Source organism: Amia ocellicauda, chromosome 12, assembly GCF_036373705.1.
Source record: "Amia ocellicauda isolate fAmiCal2 chromosome 12, fAmiCal2.hap1, whole genome shotgun sequence".
In the NCBI taxonomy this organism is placed as follows: Eukaryota; Metazoa; Chordata; class Actinopteri; order Amiiformes; family Amiidae; genus Amia; species Amia ocellicauda.
In genome coordinates, this window is record NC_089861.1 from 14,897,501 (window position 1) to 14,911,972 (window position 14,472).

The 14,472-nt window shown below is 36.7% G+C and overlaps 1 protein-coding gene across 1 annotated transcript in view; it reads right to left on the reverse strand.

The window, feature by feature from the left end:
- Positions 1–14,472, reverse strand: part of ttc29 (tetratricopeptide repeat domain 29) — a 132,039-nt gene that overhangs the window by 60,213 nt on the left and 57,354 nt on the right. Inside the window, exon 8 of the mRNA XM_066718443.1 lies at positions 12,937–13,022. Within this exon, the coding sequence (XP_066574540.1) occupies positions 12,937–13,022 (86 nt within the window). The remainder of the gene's footprint in view (positions 1–12,936; positions 13,023–14,472) is intronic.

Here is a 14,472-nt window from a genome sequence, read left to right on the forward strand (position 1 = left end):
CGTGGTATGGTCGTCATCGTGTGTGCCCCTGGCTTCACTCTTGAGGGGGAGGCTATGTCGCAGTGTCAGAGGCAAGGCTGGGGTCAGCCAGGCGGGTCTTTCAGTGGAGGAGATTACAAAACCCCTCCTCCAAGACTCCAAACCCCAGAAGCCAGCAGGGCTCCTGATGGCCATAGCCCCGCCCACCACTTCCCCTATAAAAGGAAGAAGGAAGCGAACCAGTGTGTGCATGCTTGGCTGGGGTAGCAAGGTGCACAGGAGGGCGAGAAGACAACGGAGTGAGGCGAGAGTGAGAGCGAGGAAGAGCAGGAGAAAGAAGGGTAAAGCTCACAGTTGACGGATTCACTGGCTTATGACCCTTTTTCTGGACCTGGACCATTCTCCCTCTTGAACTCCGGACTGTCTGACAACCTCCCACTGGTAACGAAATTTGATTACGGACTGTGACTACGAACCTGCCTTGCCCCTGTTATGCTTCTGTCTGCCCGGTGTTAGGGATTGTTTACGTTTAGTTAGTGCTCGGACAGAGCTAGGTTTTGTTTTGCTTTTTGACACTGTGCCTGCCATTTAGGGAAGCAATAAAACAACAGCAAGCCTGTTTTGTACCCTTTGCCTGCCTTCCTACTGTGTGTTTCAAGACCAGACCCCGCCTACATACAGCCTTTTCTTGTGACGGGCCCCCCAACCCGTTACAATATGAATAGCTGCCATTCATTCACTGCATCAACACAAATTCGCTGTAGTTTCATTTGAAAAAGAAGAAACTATAATGGCATCATGTGATCGTTTAAAAAAAGATGGCGAGCCTATGACTCAGTGTTATATATTATTATACTACGTGGAAGGTAGTATAACAATATACAATAACATGCAAACGATAGATATTAATTATTATTTGTAAGCATATATTAAGAGACAAAAGCAGTATATTGCAAGCTGATGATTGAAAAACATTTATTATTATTATTTCTTTTTATGTCGCCAGTGAATTTTGCCATCCCTACATTTTACTGCCGCTGAGCTTTGCCGCCCTAGGCATTAGCACTTTGCCTATCTGCTCAGGGCGGGCCTGCATGAGGTACAGTAAGAGCATGTTAGATACTAATACACTGTAGTTCATATTAGAAAATTAACTTATTATATTAAATAACTGAAAACTGCATAAATGTGTTGGGTGGAAAATAAAACATGTATATTACCAGTTATCCCTCACATATATTTTATTGTGAGCTTTTTTTTGGAGGAGAGGATGGGCAGAGGGTAAACCTATAAGTTGTTACTTGCACTAGTAACATGTGCTAAAACTGCAGAAATGCAAATTGGAGGAATTTTTGATTTTTGGATGACATAATTAAAATAATATTTTAAGATGCATAAGGTGCTAATAATACTACTGCAACTAATAATAATTGTTGTGTGATCAAACAAAGGATAACTAATCTCTTCAAGTCAGAACTGTCTAGATAAAAATGAGGGCTAAACAATTTGAGGATTTATTTTTGTCAAAGCACTACACATGGAAAAAAAGCCATTATTACATTATATAGCTCTATGATTTCTCATTGACATGAGGGTGAGTTATATTGGACTGCAATAGGCTGGGGCTATGGGATTTATGTCACAGTGTTTAGGAATGACTTACAAACTCTTATCAGCTTTCTCATTACTTTGGTATGAAATCAGTTTTTATGGAAGACACAGAAATGAAAAGTTCTCAGATTGTAGCAAATTGGGTTACCGGCTGGCAGGACAGGAACTCTTGTAACAAGAAAATCCTATATAAGTAACAGTTTATATTTCTGCTCTGAACTTTCACACAAATCTTTGCTTTAGCAAGCCACCTGCTGTTGAATCACTAAACAATTGCATATGTATTTATTTTATGTATACTGTACAGACAAGGATATCATTTTAAACAATATGGCAAAAAATATATTGTTACCAATGTTATGATCATTAAGGCCATGTTAAACTAGAAATGTTTTCCAAGCTTTCCTTGATGAAAAACTAACCGTAATAGTTCAAATATATATATGTATATATGCATGTGTGTATGCATTTTAACTCTGGACTATGGAAGGTGTATGTGATTTTTTTTCCTCATTAGGAGAAACAGATAACTTACTTAACTTAGTATTTCCTTTAGCTTTCAGAGATCAGAGGGTGAAATAAGTAATCTTTCAAACAATCCAGAATCTTCCTGCAGTTCATTTAATTCTCAAAACTGTTTATCTTTTCAAAAGTGCAGTTAAGCAAATATGAAGGGTTTTTAATTATTTGAAATGGTCTAATTAAGTCCACGTTTCACAGCTGAAAGAATTGCCTTGAGAAGGAGTCATAACAATGAAGAAGGTAGTAATGATATACGCGAAAGAAACCATTAAGCATGGGAAAATACAGGGGAAAAAAATACACAGCATAAGTAGGGGAAAACTGCTTAATGACATTAATAGCTTATTTCAGGTAATGCTTTTTGTAAATTGAGGCTACAGGCAAAGAGACAAAAGGTAATTTAGGACTAATGCATTGTGGTGAAGCTGACCTTATTTCATCTTTCTTACCACACTGCTTCTTCTTATGCGTGCTTCGGTTGCAGTTCCCTGCACTGTGGAATTCTTTCCCTTGGGATACCACAGACACAGCTCTTATCTGTCTGTGTTCAGAACTAAAATTAAGATTTTCCTATTTGACATGGATTAAGCCAAGTCATTATGTAAAGTGCCTTGAGACAATTTCCAAAAGTGTACAGGGTGCTATGTACGTTTTAAGTTGCTGTGATGAGATTTTATCAGTAGCTTTCTCAGTTACAGTCTCTTTTACAACTATATAGCCGTTAGACATTGAGCCCCCCTGCTGCACATTTGAATTCAACAGTTATTTGACTGTGTTTGGTACTGGGCTTGAAACACGGCAAAATAAAATTAAAGTGGACTGGTAATATGTTTATAACATATACATTTGTTTTTCTTCTCAACCACCTTTTTAAGGTTATTATTTAAACAATCAATGCATATAACAAAATCTCTTATTAACATTACAATCAGGGGCTAAAATTAACTTTTTTGTCCACCAGCCACTGTGTCTTTTAGAAGGAAAAAACTTACTAGCCACTTGGTATTTTTACCAGCCAAAGGCAAACATCACCAGAAATACATGAGGGTGTATAAATGTGTCGTGAACATGTTAAAACATTACATTTATTCAGGTAATTAATCAATCACAATAACAAAAGCTAATCCCACACCCGTATAGACTCTTAGACAGGTGCATATGAGGGAAAAGGATTTGGATAGAAAAAACATGTTCCCACACACTGTTTCTACTTGGTCTTTGACCAAAACATTGCATTCTGTTGAATTATAACACTTGCAGTAGAGACATTGTGCGGGAGCATCGTTTTCAAATTAATCAATCACATATGCAATAACATGGCAGCTAATAGGGATCTGTATCAACACACTAAACTAACACATGAGAAGGGGTGTCATATGGTGACACACTGTCGCTCTTCATACTCCTCTTCCTCTTCACTGCTACTCCCTTCTCTGGGTTTCTGCATGTCATTAAAAGTCATTACATTTCAAAGTATTTTCTTAAGGCGCTTAAAAGTCATTAAAATGAATGTTGTCATTAAAAGTCATTGTTTATAAGCTACAATGTAAGTCTGTCTCTCTCTGTCATCTGCACTCTGACCAATGCTCTTGCAGCTGCGCATAATCTGACACCTGCCTTATCAGCTGAAAGTGCCAGGGCTGAGATAGGTCCTTTGGATTGGGTAACAAATATAATATATAGGGATGATGAGAGACAGATGAGAGCTTTCCATTGGTCAATAGATGCACGCCAGCAAAGACCCGACGCAAACAAACCGCACGTTTCTCTTCAAAAGAATCTCCGCTACGCAGCAAAAAAATGCATGTCTCTATCGCAAATAATTTATGGGGAAACGAATATGTCCTAATTGATGAATATTTATCTGACACAACAACTTTGTTAAATAAATAAAAGACCTATCCAACTCATTTTTACAATTTACTTGGCTAAACGATTGGCTTTTCCTCTCCACACCACACTCAGACTGCGGCTCTGCGTTCGGAAACAGAACCGTGCGTTCGAGTTCCAGCGAATACAGAATAAAGAGCAATAGCCGGCTGTGTGTGTATCATGTGTTTGTTGCTCCTCTTTCCTTTTCTGTCATTGCTAGTTTCGCAGAATTGTGTTTGGCTTTTAGGTGGGTTAACACATTTTTAAATGTTCCCAAATTTTCAGGTTCAACCACATCGCTGGGGAGTTTGTTCCAGGTTCTGACAACTCTCTGTGTAAAGAAGTGTCTCCTGTTTTCTGTCATGAATGCCTTGAAGCCCAATTTCCATTTGTGTCCCCGGGTGCGTGTGTCCCTGCTGATCTGGAAAAGCTCCTCTGGTTTGATGTGGTCAACGCCTTTCATGATTTTGAAGACTTGAATCAAGTCTCCACGTAGTCTCCTCTGTTCCAGGGTGAAAAGGTTCAGTTCCTCAGTCTCTCAGTAGGACATTCCCTTCAGACCTGGAATAAGTCTGGTTGCTCTCCTCTGAACTGCCTCTAGAGCAGCGATATCTTTCTTGAAGTGTGGAGCCCAGAACAGTCCACAGTATCCAGATGAGCTCTAACTAGTGCATTGTACAGTCTGAACATTACTGCCCTTGTTTTAAATTCTACGCTTTTGACAATATACCCTAACATCCTGTTTACCTTTTTTATTGCTTCCCCACATTGTTTGGATGGAGAAAGTGAGGAGTCCACATAGACTCCTAGGTCTTTCTCATGCGATACTTCATCTAGATCTGTACCTCCCATAGTGTAAATATAGTGGACATTTTTGTTACCTGCATGCAATACCTTGCACTTGTCCACATTGAATTTCATCTGCCAACAACTGAATATTATCCTTTTATTCAAGTCCCTTTGAATAATCTGTGCTGCCGAGATCTGCTGTGCCACCTATCATCTGCAAGTTTGACAAGTTTGCTAACTATCCCAGAGTCCAGATCATTAATATAGATTAGAAAAAGCAAAGGCTCTAGTACTGATCCCTGTGGAACTCCACTAACAACGTCACTCCAGTTAGAAGCAATTCCTCTAATCGACACCCTCTGTTTCCTATACATCAACCAGTTCATAATCCATCTACTTACATTACCCTGAATGCCTACAGCTTCCAATTTGAGGATCAGTCTTTGGTGTGGAACCTTATCAAAAGCTTTTTGAAAATCTAAGTATTGTTATTACACTATCAGAAATAAAATTATCATATATAAATTCAACATATGTATGTTAATTTTGTAAAATATAAAAGCTCTGGTAAGCCTTACCAACTTTTTACCCATACAATTGTCTGCTCTCTCTGCTATCTCGTTACTAGTACTTGTATTATTTTAATTTCCCCTATGCTCCCTTTCCCATTGCCTTTGACTATGACCTAATATCTTGTCTGCACTCGGCTTTTACAATCCAGGATGTAAGACCTCATATTGTATTCACTTGTGTAAATTGGAAATTGTAAAATGTATTATGCTTTGAATTTCACTATGTCAATTTGAATTTGTAATGTTTTATGACTTGTACTGAATTGTATTTTTGAACTCTGTATTGTGCTTATTTTGTAAGTCGCCTTGGATAAGGGTGTCTGCCAATAAATAAATAAACAAATAAATAAATAAATAAATACTACTACTACTACAACTACTACTACTACTAATAATGATAATACAGTATTATGACTTTTCATACATACCTACAGTATCATAATTGAGACATACATATTCACCACAATATTATTTATACAAATTACACATTTAAAAAAATATGTATTCACCTTAATGAATTATTATATTTTTAAAAGTAATAGCAATATTTTTTCAGATCTAACCTTGACTTTCTGTAAATTTGTATAACTTTTCTCAAACACGTGTGTCTGTCTTCCTGGTTGAATCAGCTATAACTACGATATTGAAAAAATGATACACACGGACTGAAATTTCATGGCAATCCTATAGAAGGGGAATAATGACAAGTATCAGAAGTTCCAAAAGTTATGTATCATATTTGATATTTGATTAATAATAATAAAGGAAATAGCCTCATAGAAGCATTTTGTCATTTTTGTCACTTTGTTGACAACAAATAAAAAAGCACAGGAAGGAAGTCCAACTGACTAAAGAGGAGTAAATAGTAATTTTATTTATAATAAACTGTAATTCAGGACCATATTAGCAGAATGTATTTTCCAGCTTAATGAGTTCGAGTAATTCAATTTTACTGATTGACAAGCTAATTACTTACAGAGCAAGTAGTGGGTTTCTTAAAAACTTTGCTACAACTAATCTGGTTGTAATAGCCTGACTAATTACAACATTTAAAAGTTTAAAGTTACAAGAATAACCTCTCTAAGATGGCCGTTTACAGACTTTGGACTTGTGCACCAGGGTGTGTTCTCAGTTCAAAAAACAAAAAACAAGCAAACAAACAAAGAAACAAACAACTACATGTTCTGCTTGTGTCTGGAAGTCATGGTTAGCACACTGTGTGATCGACGGTCTCTCAGACTCACGGCAAGCAGGTGATTTATCATGGTTTGTGTTGACATGAGGACCCCTGTGGCATGTTGCACTTATTGTCAAGGTTGTGTTGCATTTTGTGATCTATCACAGAGTGCTCTAGTGAGCATTAGTTGGGTCTGACAGCAAGGGATGAATCTTGGATATCCACTACGGGATAAATTGGCAATATTTCTGTTTCTGTAAGAATCAGAAATATTGGCAATATTTCTGGTTCTGTAAGAATCAGAACCATAAACAACTGTGAGATATACAGTTGTGTAGTGGTACACTTTTTGATCCTTTTGTTTTTTGGCCTATCATTTGCTCTCCACCTTTTACATGAGTCTGCTTTATACACACGTTCGATCATTTGACATGTGTTATATGTTTTATCAATTACAAATGCCTTATAATTAACCACTATATGAAAGTGTTACATGTATTTTAGTATCTGCAAGTACGTCTATCTATTTCACTCAGTTACCTATAGTTTGATTAGTTACTTACTTTCTAATACTAGCATTCTTTAAATGTTCAAGTTTTGAAATCAGATATCCCCTGATTTACCCCTGGATTATAAGAGGGAGTTATAGTTTGTATGTACATGCATTAAAACAACCCAGGCACAATTCAAACTGAGCAGCCATGGAGGTGTAGCGGTTTTGACTTTTCTATTGGTTTGTGTATTGACATTTAGTACACATCCCAAGAAATGCAAGAGCATTCAGTCCGTTTAATTCATGTTTTAAAAAAGTTTAATTTTATGAATCATAAATACAGGTTTACATATACCTTCTTATATAACACCCCCCTCTACTACCCTGACACATACACAATTAATAAATAAAATGAGAAAAAAGTCATTTACTGACATTATTGGTCCTTTAGCACTTAATGACCAAGTCCACTGGTGGTCAGCTATAAATAATATGTGACAATATCTTGCCAAGTGAAGAATTTCCCAGTAGAAAGTAGCTTTTGGCAAGGTGCTAGTGCTCCATCTGTTACCCTTAACAGCTATGTGAGAACGACAGGCTTTATCTCCTATTCCTGCATTGTCGGATGTGACAAACAATGACTAAATATTGTGTCTGCCAGGAGCTTTTATCATGTATGTTATAACAACTAGTAATAAGTGTAAATAATAAATGGCTAACATCTTATGGGGCTCAGCGGCGCTACTAAACAATTTAAGGTGCCTGCTGATGGGAGTTTGCTGGTTCAGGAATTCCCCCTGGCTTCCCAGTAGAGTTTTGGCCTGACAATAAACAACAGTTTAATACTTTATCTAATCCCAGCCAGGAGGTGAGTCCAACAGCAAGCTTTTGCAGATGTTCACATCCAATAATCTATCCATAATTGATGAAACAGGGAGGTCAGATGTAATGGCTGCTGCTATTCCAGCAACAAATAAATGGTTATTGACAAAACAAGCCAGTGTGGCGCTGAGTGCTGAGCAATGACAAGCACAAAGCAGTGCAGGAATAGAAGGAGCAATGAGACCGCAGCCCTGTAAGCTCAAGATTTCTTCGATGGAATGTGTGCCATCAGGGCCCAAACGACATGTCAGTAGACAAGGCAATTCTTAGTGGAAAGTGAGACCCTTAAGTGCACAATTGAAAAAGGAAGAAGAGACAAGAAACCTGGAGGACGAGGACATCTAAATTGTGGTAAGTGCAAATGCATGAACTGTTCTGAGTACTGTGGGCCAGCTGTCTGGTTTACTTTTATCTCACAGCTATGTCAACTATAATATACCTGATTGTCGAGATTCAGTATCCTCCTAAGACCCTTATTTCATACCGTATGCATGAGCATGCCTCAGTGTCTTCAAGTACTTATAACTAGAATTCCATGAATGGTCTGCCACACACTTTATTATACCTTTATTCTTGAACATCAAAGATTCTGCCTTCCCTTTTGCACTTTGAAAATTTACATAGATTTCAAATGAAACCTTGTGAAACCTGCACAACCAGGAAAACACTGAGCATTTGTAAAAGATCAGAAAGAAGGATGCTTAATCTTAATAGAATTAAAAACTACAGTGGGAAAAAAACTAAACAGAACACAAAGAATTATTTAATACCATCAATGAAACTGGGGTCCTTAAAGTATCATTTGAATTGCCTTATTATTTTACTAATAAAGTATTTCAATATATGTTGTTGACAATTACATTACTTATTTGTAATACTAAAGATCTCATTATTTTTCATTAACATTTGTCTTTGTATATGTAAAACTTTAAGGGTTAAATTATGTGGGATAATTAAACAGATTTACTATAAATTAAAATGAAAATAATCTGCTTTTCAATCACTGCATACAATAGAAAAATATATATGAATTCTTAAATATTAAATATTACTAATTACATTTAAATGACATAACTTACAATTATTTTATGTAGACTGGGAATGTAACATTTATAGCTAACTACATAATTATGACAAATATAAGAAATTAATTACTTAAATGAATCAACATATAAAATAGATTGTTTAAATATATATTTTGTGTGTATATATATATATATATATATATATATATATACACAAAATATATATTTAAACAATATATATATATATATATATATATATATATATACACAGTGTAATGTAACACACACACTTAACATTTAATTATCAACGACATTAACAAACACCTTTTATTAGTGTTTACATTAAATAATAATACTATTATTATTATTATTATTATTAATAATAATAATAATAATAATAATAATAACAATAAATAACAATACTAATAATAATAATAAAGTATCCGTCTGCTATAATTAACAACATTTTAACATCACAATTTGTGTTTTCTGCCACTGAAGCTATATGACACTGCTGTAATGTAAAAAAAACTAAAAACAACTAAAAATCAAACTATCACTAATCACGTGCTTGAACCTCTATGATTTATTTGATTTAACCAGTCTGGTAACTAGTATAGGTACAGTATAATAAAAGGACTATGAGAGAGAAAATGCAACAGCTTTTTTTTCCCTTTCTCTTAACTATCAAACAACATGTCACACTCATATTATTGTAAAAGCCCAAAAAATAAAGCAATGAAAAAGTAATAACAATTCTTCAAGGGAAGAAAACATCATATTTTTGTCATAGTTTTTCCTACTGTGGTATGGTGAATCATCCTAAGCATCTTTCTCCTTTTCTTTTTTTTTTTTTTTTTTAACCTTAATTACTGGATAAGATCATAAATATTTCAAGCATATGCTTTCCCGCTTTGTCATTAGAGTTCAGAACTAAGAGAAACAAGTTAATATGCATATTAATGGGGAATGCCAGTGTGGTGACAGCAGGAGGAAATGGCACTCTTTAACAGCAGCTGCTCCTTTTAGATCCCCTCTAAGGAGACTGCCCGAGGTGGGCCACAGCACAAAGGGATAAAGGAGATGAAAACTCTGATGGAAAACAGGCAAACAACCACTGAGACCCCTGAGCCCAGACCCCAGGAGTCCTCACCGTGTGTCAGGACCTCTTTAGCATTCTCTGAGGCAGCAGATAAACTGCACATTACCACCAGGCACGGGGACTTCTAATGGTAAAGAGTTTGCAAGCTATGTGTAATGACAAACGGAAGTCCTATGGGAGGGGAGGCTGTGATTGCGGCCCTGTTTGCATCTGAGCTCAGCTCTGTTGAAGGGACCATTAAAATGACAATGTAAATGTAAATCTTCAGCAATAATTCTTAAAACGCGGCACTTGCCGATCCCAATTGCATGTCAGAGAATTACATCATTGGGACTTCGCTAATGTTGACTTTAATTGAATTTATGGACCTCAGACTACCACTTAAAAACACAGTAATGAATAATGATATCATTTATTTAGCCTACAGAAATAAAACTAAATTTTACCATGGATTTGAAAATAATAATATTTAATGAAAGCATACACAACAAAGAATAACATGCTATTTCATGGAACATATTTTATCTCTAAGTGCTTTACTTCAGCCTCATTGAAATGTTTATGGCTGCTAACTGCTTCCTATATTTTATTCTAAAAAAGGAAGGAAAAAACAACAAAAAACATTTGGCCTCAAGAAATACAATAATATATATATGAATCTGATACTTGATTCTGCTTCACTATTCTCTTGTGAGCACAAGTCTCCACTCCTGTGAAAAAGTAGATTTTAAAACCTTTAACAGAAGTTTGTGTTTAATAAAAAAAATTAGAATGATTAAACTTTTATTAAAATTGAATTGCTATCCAATAAATTATATATGCACTAATTTTAATTTTCAGTAAACAAGAAACTGGTATATATTTTTCTCCCACAGGCGTGCACTGCATAAAATCATTTATCACAATTCACAATTGTTAATAGCAATATAACACTTTCACTTTGTTTGAAGTGTGTGTGTGTGTGTGTGTATATATATATATATATATATATATATATATATACACTCACCTAAAGGATTATTAGGAACACCTGTTCAATTTCTCATTAATGCAATTATCTAACCAACCAATCACATGGCAGTTGCTTCAATGCATTTAGGGGTGTGGTCCTGGTCAAGACAATCTCCTGAACTCCAAACTGAATGTCTGAATGGGAAAGAAAGGTGATTTAAGCAATTTTGAGCGTGGCATGGTTGTTGGTGCCAGACGGGCCAGTCTGAGTATTTCACAATCTGCTCAGTTACTGGGATTTTCACGCACAACCATTTCTAGGGTTTACAAAGAATGGTGTGAAAAGGGAAAAACATCCAGTATGCGGCAGTCCTGTGGGCGAAAATGCCTTGTTGATGCTAGAGGTCAGAGGAGAATGGGCCGACTGATTCAAGCTGATAGAAGAGCAACTTTGACTGAAATAACCACTCGTTACAACCGAGGTATGCAGCAAAGCATTTGTGAAGCCACAACACGTACAACCTTGAGGCGGATGGGCTACAACAGCAGAAGACCCCACCGGGTACCACTCATCTCCGCTACAAATAGGAAAAAGAGGCTACAATTTGCACAAGCTCACCAAAATTGGACAGTTGAAGACTGGAAAAATGTTGCCTGGTCTGATGAGTCTCGATTTCTGTTGAGACATTCAGATGGTAGAGTCAGAATTTGGCGTAAACAGAATGAGAACATGGATCCATCATGCCTTGTTACCACTGTGCAGGCTGGTGGTGGTGGTGTAATGGTGTGGGGGATGTTTTCTTGGCACACTTTAGGCCCCTTAGTGCCAATTGGGCATCGTTTAAATGCCACGACCTACCTGAGCATTGTTTCTGACCATGTCCATCCCTTTATGACCACCATGTACCCATCCTCTGATGGCTACTTCCAGCAGGATAATGCACCATGTCACAAAGGTCGAATCATTTCAAATTGGTTTCTTGAACATGACAATGAGTTCACTGTACTAAACTGGCCCCCACAGTCACCAGATCTCAACCCAATAGAGCATCTTTGGGATGTGGTGGAACGGGAGCTTCGTGCCCTGGATGTGCATCCCACAAATGTCCATCAACTGCAAGATGCTATCCTATCAATATGGGCCAACATTTCTAAAGAATGCTTTCAGCACCTTGTTGAATCAATGCCACGTAGAATGAAGGCAGTTCTGAAGGCGAAAGGGGGTCAAACACAGTATTAGTATGGTGTTCCTAATAATCCTTTAGGTGAGTGTATATATATATATATATATACATTGCAAAACCTACAGAAATGTCGGTTTAAAAATTGAGTACAAAGGAATAAAAGTGTGAATGCTTTAAATATATATACATTTTTTCATTTAACAAAAAATGATTACTGTTGATTTACAAATTAACTGGCATTGTCAATTATGGTATGTGCCCAATATGATCCAAATCAACAGTTAAATTTAAGTGTACCTAACTTAGATGCGGGCCCAATGAGGTCTGTATACAAAATGTTCAGGACCATTTTAAGATGGCCATTATAATCAATACTTAACCGTTCCCGTGCTAGTAGCTGCAATCATGTACTTTTGCTTTGTTCTCAGAAACTGAAACTGATTGGTTAGACATGTAGTCTTATTATTCTTAACATTACCTTTCACAATGATTATGCACTTCACCAGCCATTGTAGAATGCTGTAGTTCTCTCTATTTATATGGCACCTTTATGACCATCACAGAAATCACCTGATGTGGTTTATTTAGCAACACAATTTGAGAGTACAAGAATATAAGTAACACATAAGGTAACCAGATTGTGGGACATGCCACAGTATTGTGAAGTATTTGGAGGTGTAGTTATGGGGAGGGGGAGAAGGAGTATTTATCTCTGAATGAAAGCAAAACAAAAAATGAAAACTTTAATAAACCAGTCACTGGTGTGACAGCACTTACAGTCATAGCCGTTTGCTGATCTCCAGATCTTTGATAGGCTAGTCCAACTCGATAAGCAGCCTCTCCTTCTATTTTTTTATCACCCACTGGAAATAATAAGAAAAAAAGGATTATGAAGATTAAAGATAAGAAGAAATTAAATGTATATTTTGATTTTGAATCACCACCACTACCTACTCTCTTTTCATCCCTCTAGTTTGATTATTATACTTTCAGTGGAGGATTTAACCACAGGGCACTTGGGCCATTGCCTCGGGGAGCCCCTGTTCAATGCAAGTACTTTTCCTCAGGTTTATTGCTCTGCCTTTTATTATGCTAGGCAGTCACACTGACATTGGGGGGCTCTTAGAATAACTTGCCCCAGGCTATCCCCAAACCTTAAATCAGCCACAGTATATGTTTTATTCCAAAATGAGAAGTGGTTACAGATAATTCATGTGATAAAAATGAAAGCTAATGTTAGTGCACACTCAGTGGGATTTCAGGAACTGGCAAGGTAGTTCATCACCCATTTACTCTGTCCCTTGTCTACACACTTTCCACTCCCCTTTTTTAATTCTTATTGCATTATAAGTTATGTCGTCCTTTGCAAAAAGCAGACAAACTGTTAATTTCACATTTTGGGTGTCTAGTCTCTTATAACCTCAAAATACTTTATCCAAACTTGTTCTAGCGTTGTGAAAATGAAACATTAACAGAAACATTGATTAATACCTATGTACTGTCATAGTGAGACACAGAAACAGAATTAGGCAGGCATTGGAAAAACGCATATAGGTAGGTGGGCATACTTCAATCATAAAAGTTCCTGGTCATTGAGACATATATGTGTGTTCCCCCCTGCCATGGCTTGCACTGTAACACTACATCCAGTTTTTTTTTTTTTTTTTTTGCATTTTTAGATGTAATGACCATTCAAATTCACTATACATAAATGTTAACTAAACCTAAATCCAGCTTATTGTCCCCTAAAATACTTTGTGCTGTGAAGAATGTGTCATAACCAGTGAAAGCATCCCTCTGTGAGAAGTATACCATCTTCCCATGCACCCTTTCAACTCCCAATTATGTTTCAGTGTGCAAGTGGACAATACAGCAGGTGCACTGGCAGGAGGAATCCACTTCTGATTGCGACGTGTTATATAGCCTGGAGCATGAAGCGGCAGGACTGCGATCATGCAAAATGGTCTGTAGAGTGATGAAAGTCAATTAAGCATTTACCAAAGCACTGATTCAGCATGGGTTTCAATGTGGGCAAAGGCAATGTATGAAGCTGAGGGCTATGTTCTGTGTACCTCATATATTGGGCTTGTCTGGGAGGTGCTTACATGGTCACAGGTTATTGATAAAAATACCTTCTAGGTGAAGCAGATATTTTTGATTTGCTCTCTTTGCACAGGATAATAGCCTAGATTTGTGTGGACAGACAAATATAATGCTCTAACAATGGCCTGCAGAGAGACCCAACTTGAACTTCATTGAGTTCCACGGTGATCTTCTGAACAGGAATAAGTACAGTTTGTCTCCACAACCAAA